Source organism: Tachypleus tridentatus, chromosome 7, assembly GCF_004210375.1.
Source record: "Tachypleus tridentatus isolate NWPU-2018 chromosome 7, ASM421037v1, whole genome shotgun sequence".
Lineage (NCBI taxonomy): Eukaryota > Metazoa > Arthropoda > Merostomata > Xiphosura > Limulidae > Tachypleus > Tachypleus tridentatus.
This window is the reverse complement of record NC_134831.1, coordinates 38122729-38148066: the sequence shown is the minus strand read 5'-3', so window position 1 is coordinate 38148066 and position 25338 is coordinate 38122729. Positions and strand designations below refer to the sequence as shown.

General features: G+C 35.1%; 1 protein-coding gene across 5 annotated transcripts in view; it reads right to left on the bottom strand.

The window, feature by feature from the left end:
* Positions 1-415: 415 nt before the first annotated feature.
* LOC143255463 (beta-1,4-glucuronyltransferase 1-like) overlaps positions 416-25338 on the bottom strand; it is a 28274-nt gene continuing 3351 nt past the window's right edge. The window contains exons 2-4 of one of the 5 annotated variants that reach the window (XM_076511165.1): positions 10507-10661; positions 5031-6248; positions 416-1011 (exon numbers count right to left, since the gene is read on the bottom strand). In XM_076511165.1, the coding sequence (XP_076367280.1) occupies positions 817-1011; positions 5031-6197 (1362 nt within the window). In that variant the 5' untranslated portion in view covers positions 6198-6248; positions 10507-10661 and the 3' untranslated portion in view covers positions 416-816. Of the gene's footprint in view, positions 1012-5030; positions 6249-7705; positions 8856-8995; positions 9068-10506; positions 10662-25338 lie in introns of those variants that run through there. The other 4 variants (XM_076511164.1, XM_076511169.1, XM_076511167.1 and 1 more) reach the window with 4 other exon arrangements.

The window sequence follows — 25338 nt, the reverse complement described above, 5'->3', positions numbered from 1 at the left end:
GAAATCTGAGCCTTAAAAAAAAGACGATATTTCAAGAGCATGCTCATCTCACGTTAACATACCAAGAGTGTTAGCAAGTAGTATCTGTTGTTTATTAACATACCAGAAGCATTAACAACTGGTTTCTGACAAAAACTAAAACTGGCACTTGTCTAGAGACTCTAGGATGTTTTATCACCTTACCAATGATTAACTTGCATAGCTACCAATAATATTTAATAGTAACATATGCACTCCGAGTTTATTTTCATTATCCACAACATTTTATAGCAAGTGTACCGTAATTACTAGTAGCACTTTCAACAATTCATTGTTATGACATCTTGTTTTAAAAATTAAAAACACTGCATGTTGTTAATACTCATAATTTACACTGGAAAAAAATAATATATTACTTCAACTGACGGAAAACATACCAAAGTTGAAATATAAATTTTATTTGTACATATTACATCATTACTGCCTAACTTCAACTTTGTAGAAAGTTAAAAGTGACAACATGCGTAGAAATCATATCACTAGTTCAATCACGAACCACCAAACTCTCTTAGGACGAATGAAAAGAAGAAAAAAACACACATACACAAATTATACTCATTGGCGTTAAAGTGCACATAATAAATGTGCTATCTCACAAGGTGTAACAACTGTGCATTTGCGCTGTCGTTTTGCGAAACATCACGTGTACTTTGTTTTGACTAGATCACACATGGCAGCGATGAAATGTCATTACGTAAACCTTCATAACATCTAGGGAATTCAATAAATAACACATTACTAGCAACCCCTTCTGTCAATTCAATACATAACACATTACTAGCAACCCTTTCTGTCACCATATTTTGTTTTTAAATATTTTAGAATCCTAGAATGAACCCTGTTATTCTGTGCTATATACGGCATACGCCGTTTTTGATCATTGTTGTCTATTCTCTTGATGCCAGGAGCGTGCACGAGAAAAGCGTTATCAAGGATGTACACATCGTAGTTGAGAAGACATAACTCGTACATCTACAAAAACAGAATAAACATTAGTACATAAACACACTTCTGTAGTAGTTTGAGCCCTAACACAGTACACCTTTAACTTCCTTACTAACGACAAACAGTTTTAATTCGGTACTGTCTGATATATTTCACATAGATACTAAAACAGTCCTACAAAATGGTGAATACTGAATTAGAAACCCTTATCACCTCAGCGTTTTCGAAAGATGGACCTTTCTTCTTCAGGGGCAATCTGGGAATGCCCAATATAATTGAACGAGTAATATATAAAGATTTAGTTTAGTAACGTCATAGAGGTCACCGAACTTTCTGGGAATTGTTTATTTTTCTGTGTAGCGTTGTAAGCGTCTCATTTCCCGTGCTATGTAGCTGATGGTGATAATGTATATATGAAAAGGTGCTGGTGGTATTTTAACTTTAGAATGGATAAAATATGTGTTTTAAAAACTGTACTCAGGTTTTTAAGTAAAAAGTAAAGATAACACTGGAAAGTAACTGAGAAAGATGTGTTACATAAATCAATTTAAAAACAGGAAAAAAGAATTATTTCATGAAAAACTGAGTGAAGAACAAAGTTATTTTTCTGACAGAGATGAAACTAATGATCAGAGATCACTGATTCCTGAATCTAGATTCATTCTGAAAGACTGAACAGTGTTTAGCTTGGCAATCCAATATGCTTATTTTATTTCTCTGTCTGCTTTAGTTTTGAATCCTGTTTCAATGCCAGTAAGAGTGACATTGTTAATGAAGTGGTTGAAGTGTTGAGTGACAGGGAGATCTTCAGTATTAACAGATTTATGATTGTTAAAACGTTCTCTTAACAGTTGCTTGAGTATGTCCTACATATTGATAATTGCATTTTTTACACTGTATAAGATAAACAGTGGTTTTTGTTTCACAAGTGATTTCTTTAGATATTTTAAAATTTCGTTGATTGTGCTTGTCAGAAAATGAATCAGTGGTTTCTACGAATTTGCAGGTTTGACAATGGGCTTTATCGTACGGACGACAACCATTTTGAAGTGGGTTGTAATTTATTTTTGTGTGAAGAGGTTATCTTTTATTAGAGTTCTGCTTTTTGCGGACGGAAACAACGGGAACTTCAAGAAATGTCTGTTTAAGACTGTTCAAGCTGTACTCCATGAAAATGTTTTTTTCAGAATTCGTGAAAAATTTCTGAGCTTAAAATGGTAGGCAATAACAAGAGGAATTCTGTTCGAAAGTTTACTATTACTCTGGTTTAGGATGTTTTTCCGCCAAATGTTGTTAGCCTTCTCAATTTGTTTGTCGATTTCGATTTCTTTATACCCTCTCTATAACATGGTTAGTTTTAGATCCTTAATGTGTTATGTTCAGATGACAGGCATGCCAATGACATTTATGAAAAATAGAGGAAAAGGTATAGCCTTGCGCCACAGCGCGGCGCAACCGCGCCTGACTAAGGGGTCTGGAGGCATGCCCCCCCGGGAAATTTTTAAAAAATGGATGCTATTTGGTGTGATTCGGTGCAATCTGGGATATAATTTCTTTATGTTTTTTGACATTGCAATGTTGGAAAAGTACACAATATATATCATATAAAATAACAAAAGGAAATTAAAAGACTAAATCAAACTAATAAAAACTATAACTTTCATTTACAGTTTTTAGCAGATTGATTTATTCCTTTAATTTGCGTTCATTTTTTAGAAGATATATCAAAATATCTAAAATTAACAAATAAAATAAAAAGTAAATAAATGAAATTTAAGATTGTTTATTTGCTATTTATTCAGTTTAATTTTTTTCTAAATCAAAATATATTAGTAATATGAGTTAATAAAGCCAAAATAACTCAGTAAATATTTCAAATACAAATCATTTCATTATTATCCTTTTTGTCATCAATAACATCATCATCATCAACTACTGGTATGCTGCCAATTAAATGTTTTACAGTCATTGCCAATAACTACTTCTCTGCTGCATATATTCCATACAATTTTCAAATCACATAAAATTACTCTTTTGACTAATCATGACTACCTACAGTTCAAATTGTTCATCTGTGCAATCTTGTCATTATACTACTGGTACCTTAATGTCGGTGAATTTTCCATTCTTTCACAAATTGACAATACAAACTAAAACAGCATATGAGGGAAAGCTATGACATTGCTTAAAAATTCAACTACTGATATGGTTCAATATTAAACTACTGATATCAGTGATATGCCTCAGAAATTAAATTTTGTACAGTCACTGACATCAACAACTACTGCTCTGCTGCATGTATTCCATTAAAATTTCAAATTACTTAAAATTACTCTACATGACTACCTTCAGTAAAACTTGTTCATCTATACAATCTTGTCAGTAAATTACTGGTACCTCAATATCAGTATATTTTTCATTCTTTCACAATACAAACTGAAACAGCAAATCAAGGAAAGCTTTGACATTGCTTCAAAATAAAATTAATGATATGCTTTAAAATAAACCACTGGCACTGTATGCTGCAGATAATAATAAAATGTTTTTCAGTCACTGATATCAACTTCTGCTCTGCTGCATAAATTAGTCAAATTTCAAATCACTTAATTTCCTTTAATCAATCTTGGCTACTTTCCTCTTTTTCGAGACAAGGGTTTCCAGTGCTCTCTTCCGAGCTTTTTTTTTCTCCTCTGAATGGGCAGCTCTCTGTTCCTCTGCGGCTTTCTGGACTTTTTTCTTTAGCCAAGGTGACTGGGCCAGATTTCACAGAACCATAGGCCTCAAGCCTTTCTGCCCTTTTCTTCTGATTATCCCTCAGCTTTGAGGTATACTTTGAAGCTGCTGATCTAATGTCCTTACACATTCTCTTGTCTACAGGATCAAAATGAACATCTTTCCTTTTAAACATTTCAATCGCTGTTGTTTCTTTGGAGCGTAGAGAATATTTTATCGTCTGGTATGCCCACGATACCAGACCACGAGACCTGCAACGAGACGAAACGAGACTGCCTCCAAGATGGCGGTCAGATTTTTTTTTTCTGCAATAAACATTGAAAAAATACGATTTCTCCTAAAAAACCACCTACCCGGCCCCCAAATCGCTCATATTTTCTCCTCGAATTTACACGAATCTCGTGGGTGATCGTTGGCCGTTTGAAAACCGCGGAACTCCGCGTTTCAGCGGAAAAATGGCACGCATGAGATGAAACAAATTACAGAAAGTTCAGAATTAATCTAGATTCAGGAATCAGTGATCTCTGATCATTAGTTTTATCTCTGTCAGAAAAATAACTTTGTTCTTAACTTACATTTTTTGAAATAATTCTTTTTTCCTGTTTTTAAATTGATTTATATAACGCATCTTTCTCAGTTACTCTCCAGTGTTATCTTTACTTTTTACTTAAACACTTGAGTACAGTTTTTAAAAACACACATATTTTATCCTTTCCAAAGTTAAAATACCACCAACGCCTTTTCACATACATTATCGCCATCTGCTACATAGCACTGGAAATGAGACGCTTACAACGCTACACAGTGAAATAAACAATTCTTAGAAAGTCCGATGACCTAGGAAAGTCGAAACGCTGTTCTCTCCTTACCAATAAATGTTAATACTCAAACTAAATCTTTATATTTCACTCGTTCAATTACACTGGGCTTTCTCAGATTGCCCCTGAAGAAGAAATAACCCGAATGCTTTCAAAAGGGTTTCTTTTGCAGATTTATCAAGACTTCTTGGACTTACGTGTGTTTAGTACATCATGAAATGGTGAATACAGTGTTTAATATTTCAACAGATAACACAGAAGCCAAATCGCTATGTTTTTAAGTGAAACTAATTCAGTTGAACTTATGATTTTAACGTAAACCATGACAGGTATATAGAAAAGGTTAAAATGATGGAATACTTAAACCTAGAATACTAATTTCTTTAACACAGGTTTAGGGAATTTGCACCAGTTTTCGGTGAAGTCAACGTAAAAAAAGAAAATAAGATATATTCTAAAGACAAAACTGATTACCATAGAATATCGCAAGTTTACCTGACTCATTTTGTCACGCTTGCCTTCCCACGTTAGACGTTCATCATACAGTGGTTCATTGTTGGTTCCTATGTAGATCGGCTCCCAGGCAGTAAGTGGTGGTTTACGTTTTGTGACTTGAAACACTCCTAGAGTATTGTTACCTGGTAACACCTTTACCCATTCGTCACGACGGGGAAAACGCTGGCACTGATCACATACCCACTTGTGAAAGAAAATCGCTTTGTTTTCCTTGAGTAAAGACACCAATTCTTCTTTGGTTGTTGGAGCTGGGACATTAGTTTTTACTTCAAAAATAGGTAAATGGTAGACATGAGGGGCAGGTGGCGCTGGCGTCACTCCACTTTTCTCTCTCGCGACCAGTTGGAGAAAACGAGATACTATATTGACGCTAGGATATAACTCAATGTCCGAAGGAAGTACATAATAGGTTTTTGCTTGGAGACGAGCTAAATTTCTTAAAAGGTTTATGGGATATGGTAGTTTATGTACTTTACGAAAATTGGAGCTTAAGTTTAAAGCTTCCATTCCCGCTGTACAGTTTATTGAAAAGACACCCGTGATATTCTCTGGATTTTTCAATTCTTCTACATCAGGCCCAAATTTCATGTCATAAACTAAGTGCCAACTTACGTTTCTCGACACGCATGAATTACCACACTGTTGAAGGAAGAAAATAATTTTCAGGACGACGGGTAAATCCGTACCAGGTGCATAAACTGCAACAGACAAAGGTCCATCCCAACGTCCACAAAGGACCTCGGCATGATGAAGATACGGGTAAGTGCCCTGAGTGGTTAAAGTTACACTTTCATTAAACCCAGGTAAGGACACTGCACTAATGTAGTTCTTTACAAGTATAAAGTCTCCATGGACTTCCGCCGTCCAGTTCTCAAATGTCATTTTAATATTTTGACTCTTATCTGTTCCAGAGATTCGTGTCTTCCTTTCGGCCTGGGGTTGAGGATATCGCACCCATGACACTTCACGGCTATGGGATGTTATTGCAGTATAATTTTCTCCATCGCCTGTAACTACTATACAAGGTTTCTGGTTATAAGGTGTTATACGAAAACTAAGGATGTTAAATAAGGCCAATAGGACATTGAAGACGACAAAGAATCTGATAAACAGTTTCGAATCGGATCGACACGGAAAGACTGACATGTCGAATTACAGGGGATTTAGAGGAGCATACACAAAGTTATCTTGAGGTTTCTAGAAAACGAAGAAAATAAAACTATATAATAATATTCTGAAAGTTAGAAAACCAACCTGACAACTACAGGTTGCTTTACCCATGTTCATAAAATAAACATTCATACGATCGGTGTACATGTGTAAGTACAGTAGACATGATTAAAACAAAGTATCACACTGTACATATATAAGTGTAGTAGATATGGTTAAAACAAAGTATCAAACTGTAGATTTGTAAATACAGTAGACATAGTTAAAACAAAGTATCAAACTGTACATATGTAAGTACAGGAGACATGGTTAAAACAAATTATCAAACTGTACATATGTAAGTACAGGAGACATGGTTAAAACAAAGTATCAAACTGTACATATGTAAGTACAGGAGACATGGTTAAAACAAAGTATCAAACTGTACATATGTAAGTACAGGAGACATGGTTAAAACAAAGTATCAACCTGTACATATGTAAGTACAGGAGACATGGTTAAAACAAGGTGCCAAACTACACATATATAAGAACACTACAGTAGGCAAAAAATTTCCACTTAGAACGCTCTTTTGACAGTATTATAGATACAACTATATTGTGTTTATATTACGGCCATGGAACATCATGTATTATGTGCAGTCGGTTTCTACTAACACACGCTACAATTAGTTTTTATAGTCTCACATATTTCTGAACATCAGAGTCCGTAATTACTATTACAATTATGATAATATGATTGATAACTATACTGACACATACCTTGTAGTCAAACACAGAAAAATGTGTTAATATTACAATAGGCACGACAGCCCTTTTCATAATCTTGTTTAAATTGTTCCCGGAACATTTGTAACAATACTACAGTAATCACAGCAGTTGTTAAACACTGTGGCTCACCCTACACCAATAAAGTCAAGCTAATCAGAAAATAAAGAGTACATTTTCTTTTTAAGTGAAGTAAACTTCTAGTAAAAAGTATGTAAGAGCATACTACAAACACGTGTGCACTAAAAACTGTCGCTAGGCTTAAACACAAACGAATTTCTGTAGTTTGTCAGTTGGCGTCTTCTGGGGATTTCCAAATAATTAAGGATTTGTATTCTTTGCGCAGATAGCCTTCGTGTTGCTTTGCGCGAAATTAAAAAAAAAGTATTCTTTAGATATGCGTGCTACTGACCATAAGCCCACCTTGAATTGTTGTCTTAAACATGTACACAATTCTTTTTTTTTAAAGTTAAAATACAACGCTAAGTGTTTTCACTTTCTACTGATCAAGTGTGGATTATAATTATATTGACCGGTTTCAGTTGGCAAGGTTTCAACGCTTCACTTTTTCAGGCTGATAAACAGGAAGTACAACAAATCCAAAAACCTGAATAAAATTAACTACATCTAAACACCTTGTGGAAATAAGCAGCACATTTCTGATAAACCTATGTTTCTACACATAACAAGCATGGAAAGTATTATACACAAACTGACCTTATAATTTTGAATAACAAGTCACTTTCGAGTTTGAGCAAAAGAAAAATACATGAAGTACTGCTACTCAAATTCCTGTATAGCATGGTATTAAACCTAGCGGATACACTGGAATTTAATATCCTCTGTACTGAAAATTAACTCGTACCACTAAAATACATAGGTTAACAGTAAACGCCCATGTCACGTGCTTAACGAACGACTGATGGCAGTATCGGAGCAAGAGCGGTGAATTTCACTTCGTCAGGAGCTCTACTTTCACCACAGTCAAAACCTCAACCAACTACACAACAAGTACAATAAACAGAAAATGATTTCTTCATGTATACACCTCCTAATTTTTCGTACGTCAGGTCCTCTAAGTAACTGATTTTAAGTTTCAGTTTACTTACAGTTTTCAACATTGTCAAAAGGTGGCAAAATGACGCAAACCGATAGAACTAATATTTAGAATAAAAATACTATTGTGTTTCAAATGTTTTCCTTCAAGTTCATTTTAATTTGGTCACGACAGGTCTAAAGTTAGAGATCTGTAACCATGTATTTTAGATATATCTTTTTTTTTTTTTCTCCCCACAAGCCACTGCTTAGGAGTCCTTTCGATTAACACCAGTGTTACTCAGGTGAATAAACTCAGACGAACGTGTTTATTAGATATTTGTTACATCAGATTAATCGCCGGAAACGTTGAAATAAACTACGTTCACGCAGCTTTTGTTTGTTTGTTTTGGAATTTCGCACAAAGCTACTCGAGGGCTATCTGTGCTAGCCGTCCCTAATTTAGCAGTGTAATACTATAGAGAAGGCAGCTAGTCACGAACGCCTTAACCCACCTAGCCTTGTACAAAGTGATTCATAATTCGTAAAACACTGTCGATACGAGCATGGAGGATGGTACGAACAGTTTGGCCACATGCAACTCGTCCAGTAATTTCAACAGCGCCAATTTCTACACCAAGGAATGTTTCCACTAATTTAGTTTTGCTATTCCAGGAACCGTGCCTCTGTCAGTAAAACACAGCTACCACCGATTAGCTTTTACCATACATCATAATTAGTGTAATTAGTTTTCATCATTCATTGTGGACGTCTCTATACTTAACTTTTACGTTGATAGAAAACGTCAGTATTATTTACTAACTCTTTCGCTGCCAAATTATTATTATTATTAACTAATACTGATTGCGACATTCTTTTTGCCTGTTAATACCAAATAGAGTACATTACATAAAATGTTTATAACTTAACTCCAAATGAACATATGAAATTTTCAGTTTGTTTGGAACGTACATAGTTGGGCAGCCAGTTCTGTTCAAATATCACCATTTGTTCCGGAGATTTTCAATGCCACTGGGCATCCTGTTCTGAACTGGTTGATGAGAACTGTACATGGGATGGGATTCCTGAACTGCTTCCTCGAACCACGGTTGCTTTTCTCTATGATTTCGCTAACTTTCCCCTGGTAGTAGAACCATTTTCCCTGGGGGTTTTGTCTATGTCTATTCCCTTCGGTTGGTTCCAATTTGCTTTGTATGCTTGGTCTACTTTCTTCGCCACCGTCTTTTGAGTCTTCTTCTGAGCTTTCATACTCAAAACAGTCACTTCCCGAGTCCGAATCTTGCAGAATTATTTCCAAAACTTGAGCTGCAGTGAATAATGAATGTCTGCTCAAAGCCATCTTGGAAACTTTGTTGACAAAATTCTTCCCTTTTTTGCGTCCCGGAAATAATACTAATCAAGTGATCAGGTTCATAAATATGTAAATAGACCAAGGTAAACATCTAAGGCTCATGAATATTAAGCGGGAGCTTCGCATTAGCTCGTAAAGTGCTATCTATTGAATAAAGACGACACTATAAAAATTTGACTATAGTCGCAAAAGGCACAAAGTCGTAGGATCGACTACAATCGAACTTTGCAGCGAAAGAGTTAATTCACCAAACAATGAGTTTTAATACATACTTCAGTATTTAATTACAAGTTAAAACTAGTAAACTTTCGGAAGTTTTGGAGAGAATACCTTCATGGTGCCTTACATGTTTATGTTACAGCTGATCACAAAATAATTGTAAAGTTCATTCTTAGAATTAGTGCATTACCTGTACTTAAACTTGTAAAGGTACACTCGTTTTTGTAACGCACTGTCATGAAAGATGTTTTGTAGAAAGATACTGCACTTTATATTCAACACTTGAATATGCGAGTCGTGATGTAATGGTGCACGTGTATTTTCGAGGAAAGCTATACAAATAGCTAAATTGTTAAACGACTTAAAACCAAATAATACATTTCGAAGAAGGAAGCCTTCGCGGTTCACTGTTAAAAGTTTATTTTTAAGAGCCAAGCCACATTTGGCTATCTGCTGTGTCCACCACGGTAAATCGAATTCTGGATTTTAGCGTTGTAAGTCCGTAAACTTACCACTGTCTTACACAGCAGAGTAACAGGTTCTGAACTCACACCCCAAAACAACTTGGAAATAAATTCACGCAGCATTTAAGCTAGCAATATAGATTTCAAAATCGTACCCCAAGACAACGCTCGTGTCCATAAAGTGATGGTTACGATGGTGAAAGAGAACCTTCCGACTTAAAACAAGCTGTTACAATAAAGATGAACATATCTATTGCACCATTAACAAGAAAACAAGGATTTATTGTTGACTACTTTCACAAGTTCCCAGTTGTATCTCGAAATCAATAGTTATTTTCACGAAAAAGATGATTTAAGAACTTGGAACCACAGAAATCCAATCAATTTCATAAATGTTAAGTCTCTCGTCTCATATCCAAAAAACTTACCAGTTGCCTTGAAAACCAACAGTTTGAAGAAGTGTAATCTAACACTGACCTTGCAGGAGTTTGTTTCGGTGGTGTCCACTAGTGTTTATAATAATCAGGACGGACGTGGTCGTTAGCGGAAGTAGCTTTTCCAAGGGCAGCACGAGACATAGAACCTGTAAAGCAACGGTTAACTTTCACACCGGAAATCCGAACACTTAAAGAACAATAAAAACACGGCAGGCCTAAAGCTGCAAAGGAAATGTTTCATTATTATTTTGATAATGCAGAAACTCGGGCCTACAAAAATGACTGGCCTATATTATTATTTATTCTAAATACAATAACTGAAACTGGATAACAATTGTAATAAGATACTGAAAACCATTACACAAAATAAAAAACTCTCGTACGTGATGGGAACCACCTACCTATGGTAGTGTACTCCTAGTTCCCGTACTTTTGTATATAAGAAAACTGTTTGTGGAATATGAACTACTCTATTCCTTAAATTTCAATCACAGACGTCAAAAGAAAAGTAAAACTGTAGAATCCCATCACAGGGGACGCTTTAAGTTGCTCTCAGTGAGTACGACAGTTAATGGAATGTTTATCAGCGTTCTTATGTAAGGACTCTCCAAAAATTAATTTTAAATTTCTATGTAATGTCACGTATCCATGGGAATTATCACTATTTTTTGTTGTCCTTTGTATACCTAGGTGTTGCTAAAATAAAACCTGTTTCACCGCGGGCACTCAAGTTAGGAGTAGAATACAAACCTTTTTTATAATTTTGTGTAGTTCCTAAGCTCAAATACCGACACCCAATTGGATTATCTTTCCACACAAATTAAAATATTACGGTTTAAGGGAGAAGGCTCTGCGGCCTAGAGGTTAATGTGAGGGACTGAGAATTTGATAATCCCTGTCAAAAATTCGTTCTATGCGCTTTGAGTACATTATAAGAGTGACGGTCAAGTCCCACTATTCGATTAGAGTATTTCACTACTATCTTCTCTTGAAGTAAAAAACGAAATATTACGGTCGGGTAGCAAAATTAAAACGTCTTCAGAGGAACAGTGGAGGGTCAGGTCAGCTGGATAAACTCAGACAGGAAGGCCAAGTTTATATTTGTATCTACAGCAAGGCTACTAACACTCTCTGCCGCCATCCTTACTTTTAAACTTTTAACAAGTAACAGCCATTAGCTTTCTGCCATCCTACATCCATGCCAATGACTTGAACTTCGTTCTTACAACATACCCACAACTTCAAGTTCAGCGAGTACTTTGTGGCATCATACGGATTCGAATAAAGGTCCATCAGTTTCGAAATCCGATCAAAGAGTCAACCCATGCACAAGTTATTTGTTTTGTGTCGAAATAGGAGTAGTTAAAGATAATTCGCGCAAAGCCATACAAGCGCTATCTGCGCTAGTCATCCATAATTTTGAACTGATAGAAAGCTAGCTAATTAACAGCACCCATCACCACTTCTTGGATTACTCTAAGCGCGCAATTGGATTTAAATGTTACTCTTATAACGAATCCATGGCCTCAAGGTGCGAAGCGTAATTTCTTTATGCGGTAACAGGGCTCTCGGATCCACAGTCCGGTACGCTCCAACACCATTAAGAGCAGAGCTGACTCACAAATTCGAAGAAAGGTTCTAAAACGATCCCCCAATCTATACAATTGCATAAAAAATTATATTTTACTAGTAACTCAAATACAAACTAGAAACGCACTTAAAGTAGCTCACCCCGTCCTGCAATGCTATTTAGTTCTGCAGTAAACAACCTAAAATATGTATCAAACAATTCCTACCCTGAAAAATGTAGTTCTAGATTCCACGAACCTGTTTCTATCTTATCCTTACTTTAACCATTAAAAAAAAATCTTCTTTGACTTCCGTTATTACGAAAACGGTTGATCTTTGATATACATTCACCAAAAGTTAATCAACTGGTCCTTGGAGGGTGGGGAGTGGAAAAAAAAACCTTTGTAACACATTTAACCAAAATCGGATCAAAACATTGACTAAACCTTGCACACACAGTGATTACATACATCGTATTCTACCTGTTATACGAGCTTGTATATTCAAGGGACTTTATTCAAGTACAAAGGATTAAACATGGCTCACCATAACAATGTCAACGTGTCTGGACGAACAAATGATATGCGGTACCAAGTGCGATTTTCAGTACATGACAAGCAGTAGTGTGAGAGCTAATAATAGGTGCAGTGGGGAACTAGCCACACTTTGTGCGTTTCCATATGCTTCAGTTACATTACGAGCAAAGGAAATAAAGCAAATATGTAAATACAAAGAAGTTTTATAATAAATAGTGAAAACACAATAATAACAAAAACGTATTTAATTATGGACATTTCTTCAAATCGCACCATCAGCTTTCAAAACCTTTAAAACGTTAGTTCAGAATATTCGAATTACAAAAACAATGTTAGTTGTTGAGCGAGATTTCGTGTGTGATCGGAAGTTGAGAAAGGACAGGTTTAACCTGTAACAATATCTATTAAAAGTGTCATAGCACGTTTAACAGATGACACTAAGAAAAACTATTATGGATAAAGACTTACATTTAAGTATAAACACTGTGGGTTTAAAATAATAAGTGTTAAATAAATACTGATAATCCAGAATTGATTAATTTTAGTGTTAAGTGATTATTGAAAATGGAGAGACTTTCTTTAATAGGGTTTGTAACCTGTGTTTTTGGAGCCGAGAATTTTAATGTTTTCTGGTTGTATGGAGTGGTTGTTATTCTCATTGTGCAATCGGATACAAGACAGGTGGATTAGTTAGCTTCTAACCGAAATTTGTGTTCGTGTGTACGTATTTTGTAGGGGACACGTAGTTTTACCAATACAGATAGCTTTACAGTACCACAAGTGTTGTTATATACGATCCACGATGCGTTTAGCTATTACCGTGTTTTCAATAGTTATTGCAAAATTTTGTTTTCCACTTGATGAATCAGTTACATGGAATCCTACTTTAGTAACTATTTGATAGCATATAATGAATGGAAAAGTTGTATCTTGTGTACATCAGTTTAAGTAATAAATCGACTATGTAGGTGAGAAAATGACGAAATGCAAAATAAAATATCAAGTAGTGATGAAAAATTCACAAAATTAAAATAACTTTATTAATAAAACCAGGAAACGACGTTTCGGATAACAGTCTTTCATCACCTTACCAGTGGCAATGAAACTGTAATACAAGGGTTAGGTTCAAAGATCAAGTAACACATGGCTTGAAGGCTCGAAAACATGTTTATGAAGCTATAAATGAGCTAAGGGAAGTAACATAAATAACAACGTATAAATACAGTTAGTCTCAGTAAATAAAATAGAAATGTAGAACAAAAGTACAGGCAACAATGTAAGAAAACGAACTATACGTGGCATCTGGTAACGTTGTTCGAAGGAATACACGTGAACTTAATATAAAAGGTGATGAAAGCGAACAGATAAAATAGTGTGAACCTTGAATTCAAAGGCTGTAAATGCTAAATGCAGAGTGAGGAAGTATAATTAAGGTGTGGAATAGAAAGGATAAAGTTAAATTCCAAAGGGATTAACAGTGCCTGATATAAAATCAAACGTTTTTCGAGACGTTCTCTTTGCGTTACAGTGTATAGAACAAATGCAGGTCCAAATACAGGGAAGTCGGGCATGCAGTTTGAATGGTCTATTAAAGTGTCTTCCTGTGGGTTTTGTAGTGTCATTATTTATTATGTAGGAGATTTTCATGTGAATGATCTAAGCGGTGACCCGTCTGATCAACGTATAGCATGTTTAAATCTTTACATTTTACAGTATATTAGTCTTGTTAAAATACAAGTAAATGACTGTTGTATTTGAAATACTTCATTGATGCCAGACAAGAATGTTGTGGTGGTAACATATTGGCAGGTGACGCATTTCCTTCCGTGACAATGGGCTGTACCTACAAATAGAATGCCTGAAAAAAAATTGTTTTTTTAGACCAGACAGGCACGTATACGTTCATTTTCTTACATTGTTGCCTGTGTTTTTGTTCTACATTTCTATTTTATTTACTAAAACTAACTGTATTTATACATTATAATTTATATGTTACTCTTCTCAGCTCATTTGTAGCTTCAAGAACATGTTCTCTAGCCTTCAAAGCCACGTGCAACTTATTTTTCAACTTAACATTGCATTACGATTTCATTGTTACCTGTTGAAAGACTTGTCTGATACATTATTTTCTAGTTTTATTAATAGTTATTTTAATCTGTCGAGTTTTGAATCCTAATTACTCTAGTTCAGCAATTCTTTAATTTTCAGCCTGTGATTCCCTTCTACGAAGGCAAACATGGTCTACTTCGTTAGGCAACTAAAAATCAGAGTATGAAACACAACAAACGATAGTACAATAACAGTTCTACTCGTACAGTTTATTTTTATATTCATTTACAAAAAATTGTATAATGCTAAAAGAAAAGGGTGCGACTCTGTTGTTTGCGTTCCATAGGCATCAAATCTCCCTCCCTACTTTGGAGCCACGGTTCATTATAAAAGTGACGCCCAAATCCCACTATTGGAGCAGATGAGAGTAGCTAACACTGAGGTTGGAAGTACTGTCTTCCTTCTTGTCTAGCAAACCATACGGTGAAAAATGAAGCGTCTTCCCTGTAGCACAGCCAGGACAGCGAATTATCCTTGAATGAATATTACTGGCAAAAAAAAAACCAACAAAATATGTAAATTTGTATTCTTATCTAATCACAAAGACTCGAATATTTGGTTTTTAAGATACGTTTTTGTATAAACAATAAAAATTTCAAAAACCTAAACTTATTTCCGGATATATCGATACTGTATATACTCACCCACGCATAAAAGACAGGCATCCGTTTTTCTAACTGACATTAATCTGCCAGTAAAACTAGTCGAAATTCGACAATATAAAGTCCCGGCTTTATGCCTATTAGCCAAATTTTGATGATAATATGGATGATAATTCACATTGGAAAGATTTTGTAAAAACAAATGTTTAATAATTCGAATGACTGTATTCTGATTGCAAGAAACAACTGCAGGGACAGCGGTAAGTATTCGGATTTACAACGCTAAAATCAGGGGTTCGATTCCACTCGGTGGACACAGCATATAGCCTGTTGTGACTCTGCCATAAGAAAAAAAAACACACACACACACATGGCTCAGTGCCATCTAAGAACACACATCCACTTTCTAAAAGTATATTATATTACTATGTAGGATTTGCAACAACAACAACAAACGACTTTAAAAACGTTTTCAACTTCTTCCTACGACTCCATAGGGTCGTAACACATTGTGTGAGAACACCTCGTGTTTGTGAAATATAAGTTGTTGGTTAAACTAATTAACCTTGTTTTGGCTTGGCGCGTAACATTTTGTAAACATTGCCTTTCCATGTTAATGCAATTTGTTAGAAGTTTAATGTATTTAATATAATATACTCATAATATATTCCTTACTGGATTTGAGAGCTGACTTAATCATTCTTTCACACCTTTGAGAAATGGTTTAAGTTGAGAGTAGAAATATCAGAAGTCCAGAGAAGAATGTGTATTATAACAGTAAAGTAGCCATGTTAGGCTTAGCTTGTTATCTCTTGGCCTTAATGCTAGTATTAACTTGAGCTGCTCTGACGAATGGTGAAATCTGACTGTTATTCTTATAAGGCACCAACCACCTCAAAGTGCAAAGCGTAATTATTATATATTTGCGGCAACGAACGTGGTCCTACGAACCCTCAAGTCATCTGTTTACCATGGTACACACCCAAGTACGTACAACCTGCAAAGTGTAGAAGAAAGAGATTATGTTTATGAACTAGCGTATCTTTCAGTATCATTTTAGAGAATTTAAATGTTCGAGAGTAGTCTGATGTTAAACGTGAAAAAAATAAAGAAATCAGTACAGTTTATTGTTAAACTTGTATTCGTTCTTGACGAAACAACAGACCTCTGGAAATCATTGGATTTATTGATTTTTAGTTTAAATTTAGCGCAAAGCTACACGAGGGCTATCTCTGCTAGTCGTCCCTAATTTTGCAGGGTAAGATTAGGGGGAAGGTAGCTACTCATCACCACCCACTGTCAACTGTTGGACTACTCTTTTACCGACGAATAGAGGGATTAACCGTCACAATATGACACTCCCACGGTTGAAAGGGCGAATATGTTTGGCGTGACGGGGATTCGAACGTGCGAATATTGTAAACATGTTCCATTTATAGCCCTCAAGTTTTATTCGGTTAAAAGTTGGTATGCTAAATTAGCATCTGCTACTAATTTGTAACTATTTCTCTTTTAAACAAATATATAATATGTTAGCGACCACGAATTTCCATTAAAGACCGTGTAGGTCAATATTCGTAATGTTTTAATTTTACGACTCGACAGGACGTGATTCAATACGTAGTTTATCAGAAATAAAGACTCGTCACCACCAATGTTTATCATAAAAAAATATCTCTTGTTGAAGTTGTGCAACGGTACATCCAACATAAAGCGTAATGTTCTACTGGATGCAATAATTTATATACAAGTGTATAGTCAGGATTTAGAAAGTTAGATGATATGAGACATTTAGTCATCAAAGAATACTTTGACAATATCAAGCTCCTGTCGACAAGTGGTTGTGTTCATATACAAACTGAAACTGAATATTCGAATCTTTATTTGGATCCACTGCAGCCTAATTCTTGTCTGCTATTTCTAGTTATCAGAGGCTCAGAATATGAAGATTTAATCGTGCTAGGTTCTGTCAATGTTGAAGCAGCACAAAATTAGATGTTGTAAGAGGCCTGCAATTGTGATGATGGTGATTGTGAAAAGGTAAATGGATGATGATGACGTGGATTCTGATTGGACAAGACGATAAAACAGTAAATAATTCGTTGAAACTACTATTCGTGAGCAATATTTATAATTGAAGTGAGTATCCAACTTCAACTTCAATTAATTTTCTTCTATGGGAATTTTATATGCCAAAAGTTCCTCAGACCATGAAACCTAGCTCCAGTTTGACAAAATTTGATCAAAGCTGTGCAATTCCTCGACTCCGCTAAACTGAATGAAGAAATCACCTCGTATACATAAAACATTACATAAATCAGCTACTTTAACCAACAGGTTAAGCAATGGAAGGATTTGCTTCTCAGTTTCAGGTTTTAAGACTATCTTTTGAAATATTTTTCTAAGAATCCCAAATCGTAATATCTCAGCTAAACTATCTCAAAGTTGAACTAAATATTTCACCACATGGTCAAGCATTTAACAAATTTTGACCTCCCTAATTACCTCCGTTAGTGAGAGTATAAGGACGTTATTTTTCACCCGTACGTGTATGTTACTAAGATTTCTCGAAAACTGCTATATTAATTTGGACGAAAGTTACTAAACATTTGGAAGATGACTAAAATTCAAAGTGATTCAGTTTTTGAGGGTCAAAGTTACAGTAAAGTCACGAATAAATATCCCTATATTTTAACATGGAAACCGATTACTCACACTATTTTTGTTCTAAAACGCGGTAAAAATTATCAGTTTTAGATGAACTTGTGTAGAATATTATTCCTCATTGTTCTGTCAAAAATGGTCCGTGACCGTTAATAACTACGGACATATAAACACATTATCGTATTTTTTGAAGCCGAACACGACTGCAGTTTTAATACTGCGATCCGTCCGTGATTTCCTAAGGACGTGCTAACCAATGTCGAAACCATTTTCTCTTTCAGTTTGTGAAGTAAACAGAATATTTTTATAGGGCCCTATTTCGTCCATGTCTCCTTGGTTATTTTACTTATCTTCGGATAATTTGCTAATACGCAATATTCACCCAGTACACGTAATCCAGTGACTTTCAAACTGTGGTAGGTGGAGCTAGACTCACTGGTGTTTTCTTCACCTTCTAGCCTCATTCTCCATCTTCCCAGACCCACCATTTTTTTCAGTATCTTATAGCCTCGATCACCACCTGCTTAAACCCATCAGTGATTATTTCACCTTCTGGTCTCATTTATGACCTACCTAGACTTACTAGTTATTTCACTCCTTCTAGTTTCGTCTGTCACCTACCTAGACTCACTAGTGGTTATTTCACTCCTTCTAGTTTCGTCCGTCACCTACCTAGACTCACTAATGGTTATTTCACTCCTTCTAGTTTCGTCCGTCACCTGCCTAGACTCACTAGTGGTTATTTTACTCCTTCTAGTTTCGTCCACCACCTGCCTAGACTCATTAATGATTCACCTACTCATACTCACTAGTGTTTATTTTACCTGCTAGCCCCGTTCTCCATGTGCCTAGACTCACCACTGTTTTTTCCATCTAGAAAATCGCCGTGTTTCCCATGAACAGTTAAAAGTATTAACTAATTCTACTAAGTTATTTCCGTATTTTCTTGTTTTTAATTTGGACTGGGGGGGATTACTTGAAACAAAGAAGTTAAACGAAAAGTGATACATGAACCTGAAAAGTTTTACAACCACTGTTATAGACGATATTAATTTGTAAAATAGCTTTGACAAGTAAAAAAAAAAACTATTTTACATGTTATTTAGTTGTATTTCAACTGTTCTAAGCTCATTAAGTTCGTAAAAAAAAAATGACCGGGTAATTTCACTGGCAGATATCTGGACGAACATAAATGAACATTTCAGTATTTCGACTCCTCTAGATGTTTCTACACGCACTGATACAGAAAGCAGTAATTATGTAGGCATATTAGTCCATTTATTTTATTAAGCTCTTAAAAGCTTTCATTACAAAAAAACATTACTACAATACTATATAAATAATTCCAGAGAGGTTACGTATGTTTAATATAGCTATAAACCTAAACGCACACACGCAAAATAAGATTTTCTCGAGTCGATTACTACGGAATACACGTACACGTAATGAGAAACGTGCAGTCTTAAATAATAAAATATTACATGACTGAAGCACCTGTTTGCCCAATTTTATCTCGTTCATTAACTGAAAACAATAAAGAGACATCTGTTATGTCATTATGAAACCTATTATGCTAATAAAGAAATATGATGTAGTCAGACTGCAATAATGTGACCAGCATGTATACATGTATTACAATATATGGAGCTTTTACAATCCGTGTAACAACACAATATCTGTACAAGTACCCAAGTTTTTGTTGTACCACGCACTCCCTTAAACGTCAAACTTTCTAAACATTTTGTTTGTTTTAGAGAAATTGGGGTATCTGCTGCGTCTGCTGCGGAGAATCGGATCTCGAATACTAGAAATGTAAGCCTATAAACCTAAAGCTATTCCCTGTCCACCGAGGAACATTTCTGAAAAGTTACTAGATCCCCAGTGTGATAGACTTTCTTTAGACTGACAACGTTGCGTCTCCGAGACACGAAACTACACAGTAACAGAAACCTATCACTAAATTATATTATTGCTTGTCTCCAACAGCAAATATCGAATCCAAACCTTTAGCTAGAGCAGCCTATTATATAAAAGAAAATAGGCTAAACAGCCAGAAGAGAGACTCCTAGGATTCACAAACATTTGACTCTAATTATGAGTTACTGAGAAGGAAGGAAACCAACCAGCAGCACCTGCCATCATACAAGTTTTGCTCAGTTCCTTCAGACAAATAATGGGGAAGACAGTTTATTCTTCACGAATGAATGCATTGTCAGCAAGGCTTTCAGTGTTTGTAAAACTACTAATTTCTTCTCAAAGTGGAATAACAAAACTAAACAATACCATCGTGTTACTGAAGTAATATTTCCTCATACACAATTTAGCTTAACAGCAACGTAAAATTAAAATATTAGATGCTTATACAGGGTCATTATAATACCAATAAACATGTATAGTTCATGTTTATAAAAAGTATTTGTTTGGATTTCAAACTTCCAAGTAATCGGTCACTTTACAAAGAGTCTTAACATTTTAATAACGTAAGCATTACTGGAAGGTGTTTTTGAGAATAAGAGTTCCGTAGGAGCTGTAAAGAACAATACCTTATGAGAACTTACAGGAAATCTGTGTTAGTCCACTTAATAGCTCGCATTAATAGATTATCTTATTTAAATTTATACTCTGAAAGTAATTATTATTGTTTAATAAGACTGCATTTAACTGGACTTTTATGTATTTATCTTTTCAATATTAGTTATATTAGAACAAGAAACTTGAGTGAAATGAATGCAACACGTCTACTTACACATACTAAATAAAAATTACTCTCCGACCACAACCGCCTCTTGAGATTTCCAAAATTGCTTCGCAATATGACGTGATTTGTGGATATTTGCAATATTATTCCAATTGATCCTGGTGCAGATAGCCTTAAAACTAAAGCAACAACCTACTTTAGCTCAGATTATCATAATTAGTGATTTGTCAAAGTAAACTATGATACATAAGTTTCAATCCTTACATGTTTTTATAAAATGTATTTTTATTATACTTGTTTTGTTTTTTCTATTTGCATCGTCCGTTTATATATATATGTACACACACAAATACACTAGAATCCTTTTCGGTGTAATTGTAAGAAAGTAATCATTGGTTCCTCAAACGGATGAATTCTGTAAAAGAATTAGAGCGCTAAGATTCGTCATTTTCTTTCAGTACGTTTGTCTGGAAAAATCGCTTACTTAAATGAAAATTCGTTGAACTTTCAATTCACGTCATTAACAGGAATATAAGGATTTAGGCTTATAAGTATAATAAGCTTTAATTTTACAAGACTTTGAAATAGACATTGTTAATATTCAGATATTTTATAGGCGATTTCAAACGGCATGATTTTTGTCCGCCATTTTGTTTCATTATGATTCTTACTATTAAGTACTACCGTTAACAATTGTACAGTTAACAACAATTGTTACTGAATGAATCTTGGTTTATAATTAATAGCGATGTGTAGAATCTGTAACTTGCTTTTCTACGTCTGTATTATATTTCTTGTGTGAAACAACAGTCGAAACGTTGCTCTCTCCATATCAATAAAAGTGATAATACCCACCATATCAGCCGTTCTGAATATTTTTATTTCAAGTGGGTTTCTCGTCATCAACAATGAAGAATAGGGCCAACTGTCACTGCCACAGCAAAGCAATGTTGAGCTGCTACATCATCGAGTTTGACATAATCTCTTGACGTTTGAACATGTACCACTTGCAATAACATGATTCAAAATTACACCTGCAAGAGATGGTGCACATGTACGCTACCCTTCACAGAACACGAATACTTAGATCGTTATTAGAGTCGCACTTGACGCTTTGTAAGCAAACTTGGTTATTGACATATTTTTCCTCGAGACATGAACGACACTTTTCACTTATACAGATACGACACGCAGTATAAAAATCACACTATTATATTAGATAGCAACTTGTGATTAGCACAATACAGGATTACACTATTATATTAGATAGCATCATATGATTAGTACAATACAGAATTACGCTATTATATTGCATAGGACTATATTGTTAATGCTCTATAAAATTAAACTATTATATTACATACACCCTTGTACAAATTAATTGAAACAAGACGGAAAATTACGATTTTTTCAATTTTTTGCATTTTATTTCCGAGAATCCAAAAATTACTCACAAATTAATACATGATATGATCACCTTTATTTCTCAGAAGATCATTAATCCGCTTTGGCATCGAGCCCACGAGTTGACTGCAATCTTTACTAATTTTTGGATCGCGGTAGCACACCTCTATTATGGCCTCAATTAGCTTATCTTTCGTAGTACAGTCTTTTTCCAGAAGTCTTTCTTTACAAATCGCCTAAAGATTTTCAATGGGATTTAAGTCCGGAGAGTTTCCAAGCCAGTCCAGCACCTTTATTCGCGTTGTAGTCATAAAATTCTTCACAAGTTTCGATGTGTGGCACGGAGCCAAATCTAACTGAAAAATTCCAAATCCATCTGCAAATCTCTTTTTCAATTCTGGAACGACTCTTCTCTGCAAAACTTTGATGTACTGTGTTCCTCAATCATACCTTCTACGATATGTAAGCCTACGACGCTATAGTAGCTGAAAAAGCCCCAAAATATCTTCTTCAAGGGATGTTCTACGAACTGATTGATGTGAGATTCTCGAAGTTTCTCACCTGGAGATCTGCGAACATGCAGACTTCTTTGACCCTGTACGAAGAAATGAGTCTCGTTACTGAATAACACCTTCCTCCATTGTTCTTGCGTCCAGTTCTTGTATTTCGGACCCTATTGATACCGTTTTTTCTTCACTGAGTTGGTAAGAAGTTTTTTGACTGGTCTCCTTGCCCTTCTAACGCAATTTCGAATGATGTGATATTCCTCAAAATTTCGTCATATATCCTAAAAATAAATCGACCGTACTGCATAACACAGCTAATGACGCCGTCTGTGTGAAAAAAATGACTATTAAAGGAAATTAGCGGGTCCAGCGAGCTTACACCGCCCACCATGCTTAAAATATCGTAAAATGACAATTTATTTCAATTAATTTGCACAAGGGTGTAGAACCATATGATTAACATTATATAAAACCAACACACATGACTGCTTCACTTAGCTATACGTATCACAATGCCAACCAATGATGGGATTGAAAATCTATAAAACTCTATTCAACTAGTACTACTTTACTTGTTTGTGTGATTCTCAGTAGCACAGCAGCATATCTGCGTACTTATAACGCTGCAAATCGGGTTTCGATACCCGGATAGTCTATTTTGTAGGTTTGTGTTTAATTACAAACAAACTTACTTTATATTGCTTCATTTACTTTGTGTTGGATACTTTTTATATCAATTCTACGAATAACCAACGATTCCTTATTTCCATTAAAATTATAATTTTATTAACTTGTATGTTCATTGAGTGGATAAAACATTTATAAACTTTCTGTATAGCTATAACCTTTACAAGAATTGAAATCACAGATAACTGTTTAAACCTGCCAAAGTAGAGAATAGATTCTATAAATTTGTGATTGTAGATTTTTTTATAGTAAGTTTTGTAAGAAAACCCCTATTTCATTTTAAAATTAATAATTTTTAATGCTCTTGTTTGTTTACTTTTTATGTTATAAAAGTATAAAGTATATATTTTACCTTCAGAAACTGTTGCATGTCTATACATTGATATGTGATGCCATCCATTTGGTTGAAAAGATATTTAAGTATATGGATGATATGTTTACATTTTATATTATACCTATGTTTTATACTACTAAGATTTTTATTGGAATATCAAAAGTGGATACTCATAGACCACGCAATTGAGCTTGAGAAATCTTGTAACGATAGTTCGAGCCGTCTAGGTGCTAGCCCCGGTGACACAGGTAGGTACGTAAGTAAAATATGCTGTTTTAGAAATTTTTGAATTGTTACATCGAAAATATTAGGGACCCTTTTCGTGTAATATTTGTATATATGTGCATTATATATCACAACCAAGAGTTGAAATGGTCGGTTTTTCGCTTAGTAATTCGATAGGATGGTTTTTATGGCGAATGAATTCTTTGGAATCCTAGTGGATCCCTACTACTAAGTACTTCCGCACTATAAATTAGTTCTGTTTGTTACTTTCGTACAAAGCCTCACAAAAGGCTATTTGTACGTAACCTTCCCTAAGTTCTACTTGACAGAAAACAGGGAAGACACAATCCACAATACCCACCGCCAATTCTTTGGTAAGTTTTGTCTGACCGCACAGTGGGATTTGACTGTTACTCTAATAGCGCCCTCACGGCCACAAAGCTCGAACATTTTTTTCCTTTCTGCAACGTGTTGTAAACCCTGGAATCCAAGCTCTGCGAGTGCTAACTCCTAATCAAAATATAATAGACGATAAAGGTCTTGCGCTTTGTTTAATACGTTTCCATATTAATAACAAAAAACGCATAGAACGGATTAGTTACTTCACTAGATTAAAAGGTAGAAGATTATCTTGATATGAATGAGAATGAAAATTTTATAAACCCATGTTTGATTTTCTTATTCCATATTACAGTTCATTATTTATCCAAACGCTAATAACTAGCAAAATAAAAAGGTATATTATTTAACGATACTGAATTACAGTGATTATCTTTCGCTTTTCTTTCGTAATTTTAACTTATCGGAATATTGATTTTCAGAGGCTATTAAAATTTGTTAATAATAGGTTGTTGTTAAGTGTAAAACTACAGAATGGGTTGTTTGTGTTCTGCTCATACAGCGTATCGAAACCTGATTTATAGCGTTATAAATACCCAGGCTTGACGCTGAGCCACCTAGGAGCGCGTTATATCACAGAAAGGTAATTCTCAACCCTTCTATAACCATGATATGTACTTTTAGCGCTCATATTTTCAGCCATGGCACAGCAGCTTACAGAATGACTCCGAGTTTTCCTAGTACAAACTTTTAGCTCACAGTTCCATCATCTCTTGAGTGATTTGAGATCTAATTACAGTTTTGTACTCAGATGATCAAACCATTTCGGTTGATGTATTTAACCATGCCTAAAGTTTCATAGATTAAATTAATATAATCTTGCCAAAAGGAATATCAATTTAAGGGTACGCTCGTGAGTTTTCTTATAGCAAAGCTACACCGGGCTCTCTGCTGATCCCACCGAGGGGAATCGAACCCCTGATTTTAGCGTTGTAAATCTATAGACTTACCGCTGTACCAGTGGGAAACAGGTACACTCGTAGAGATCCTGGTGAGTACTAAAATCGAATCGGGTATTCGCGAACCCTATGCTTGGTATTGTTGGTGATCAAACATACAGCGAATAAAAAGGCTGGTATTGCTGGTGCTC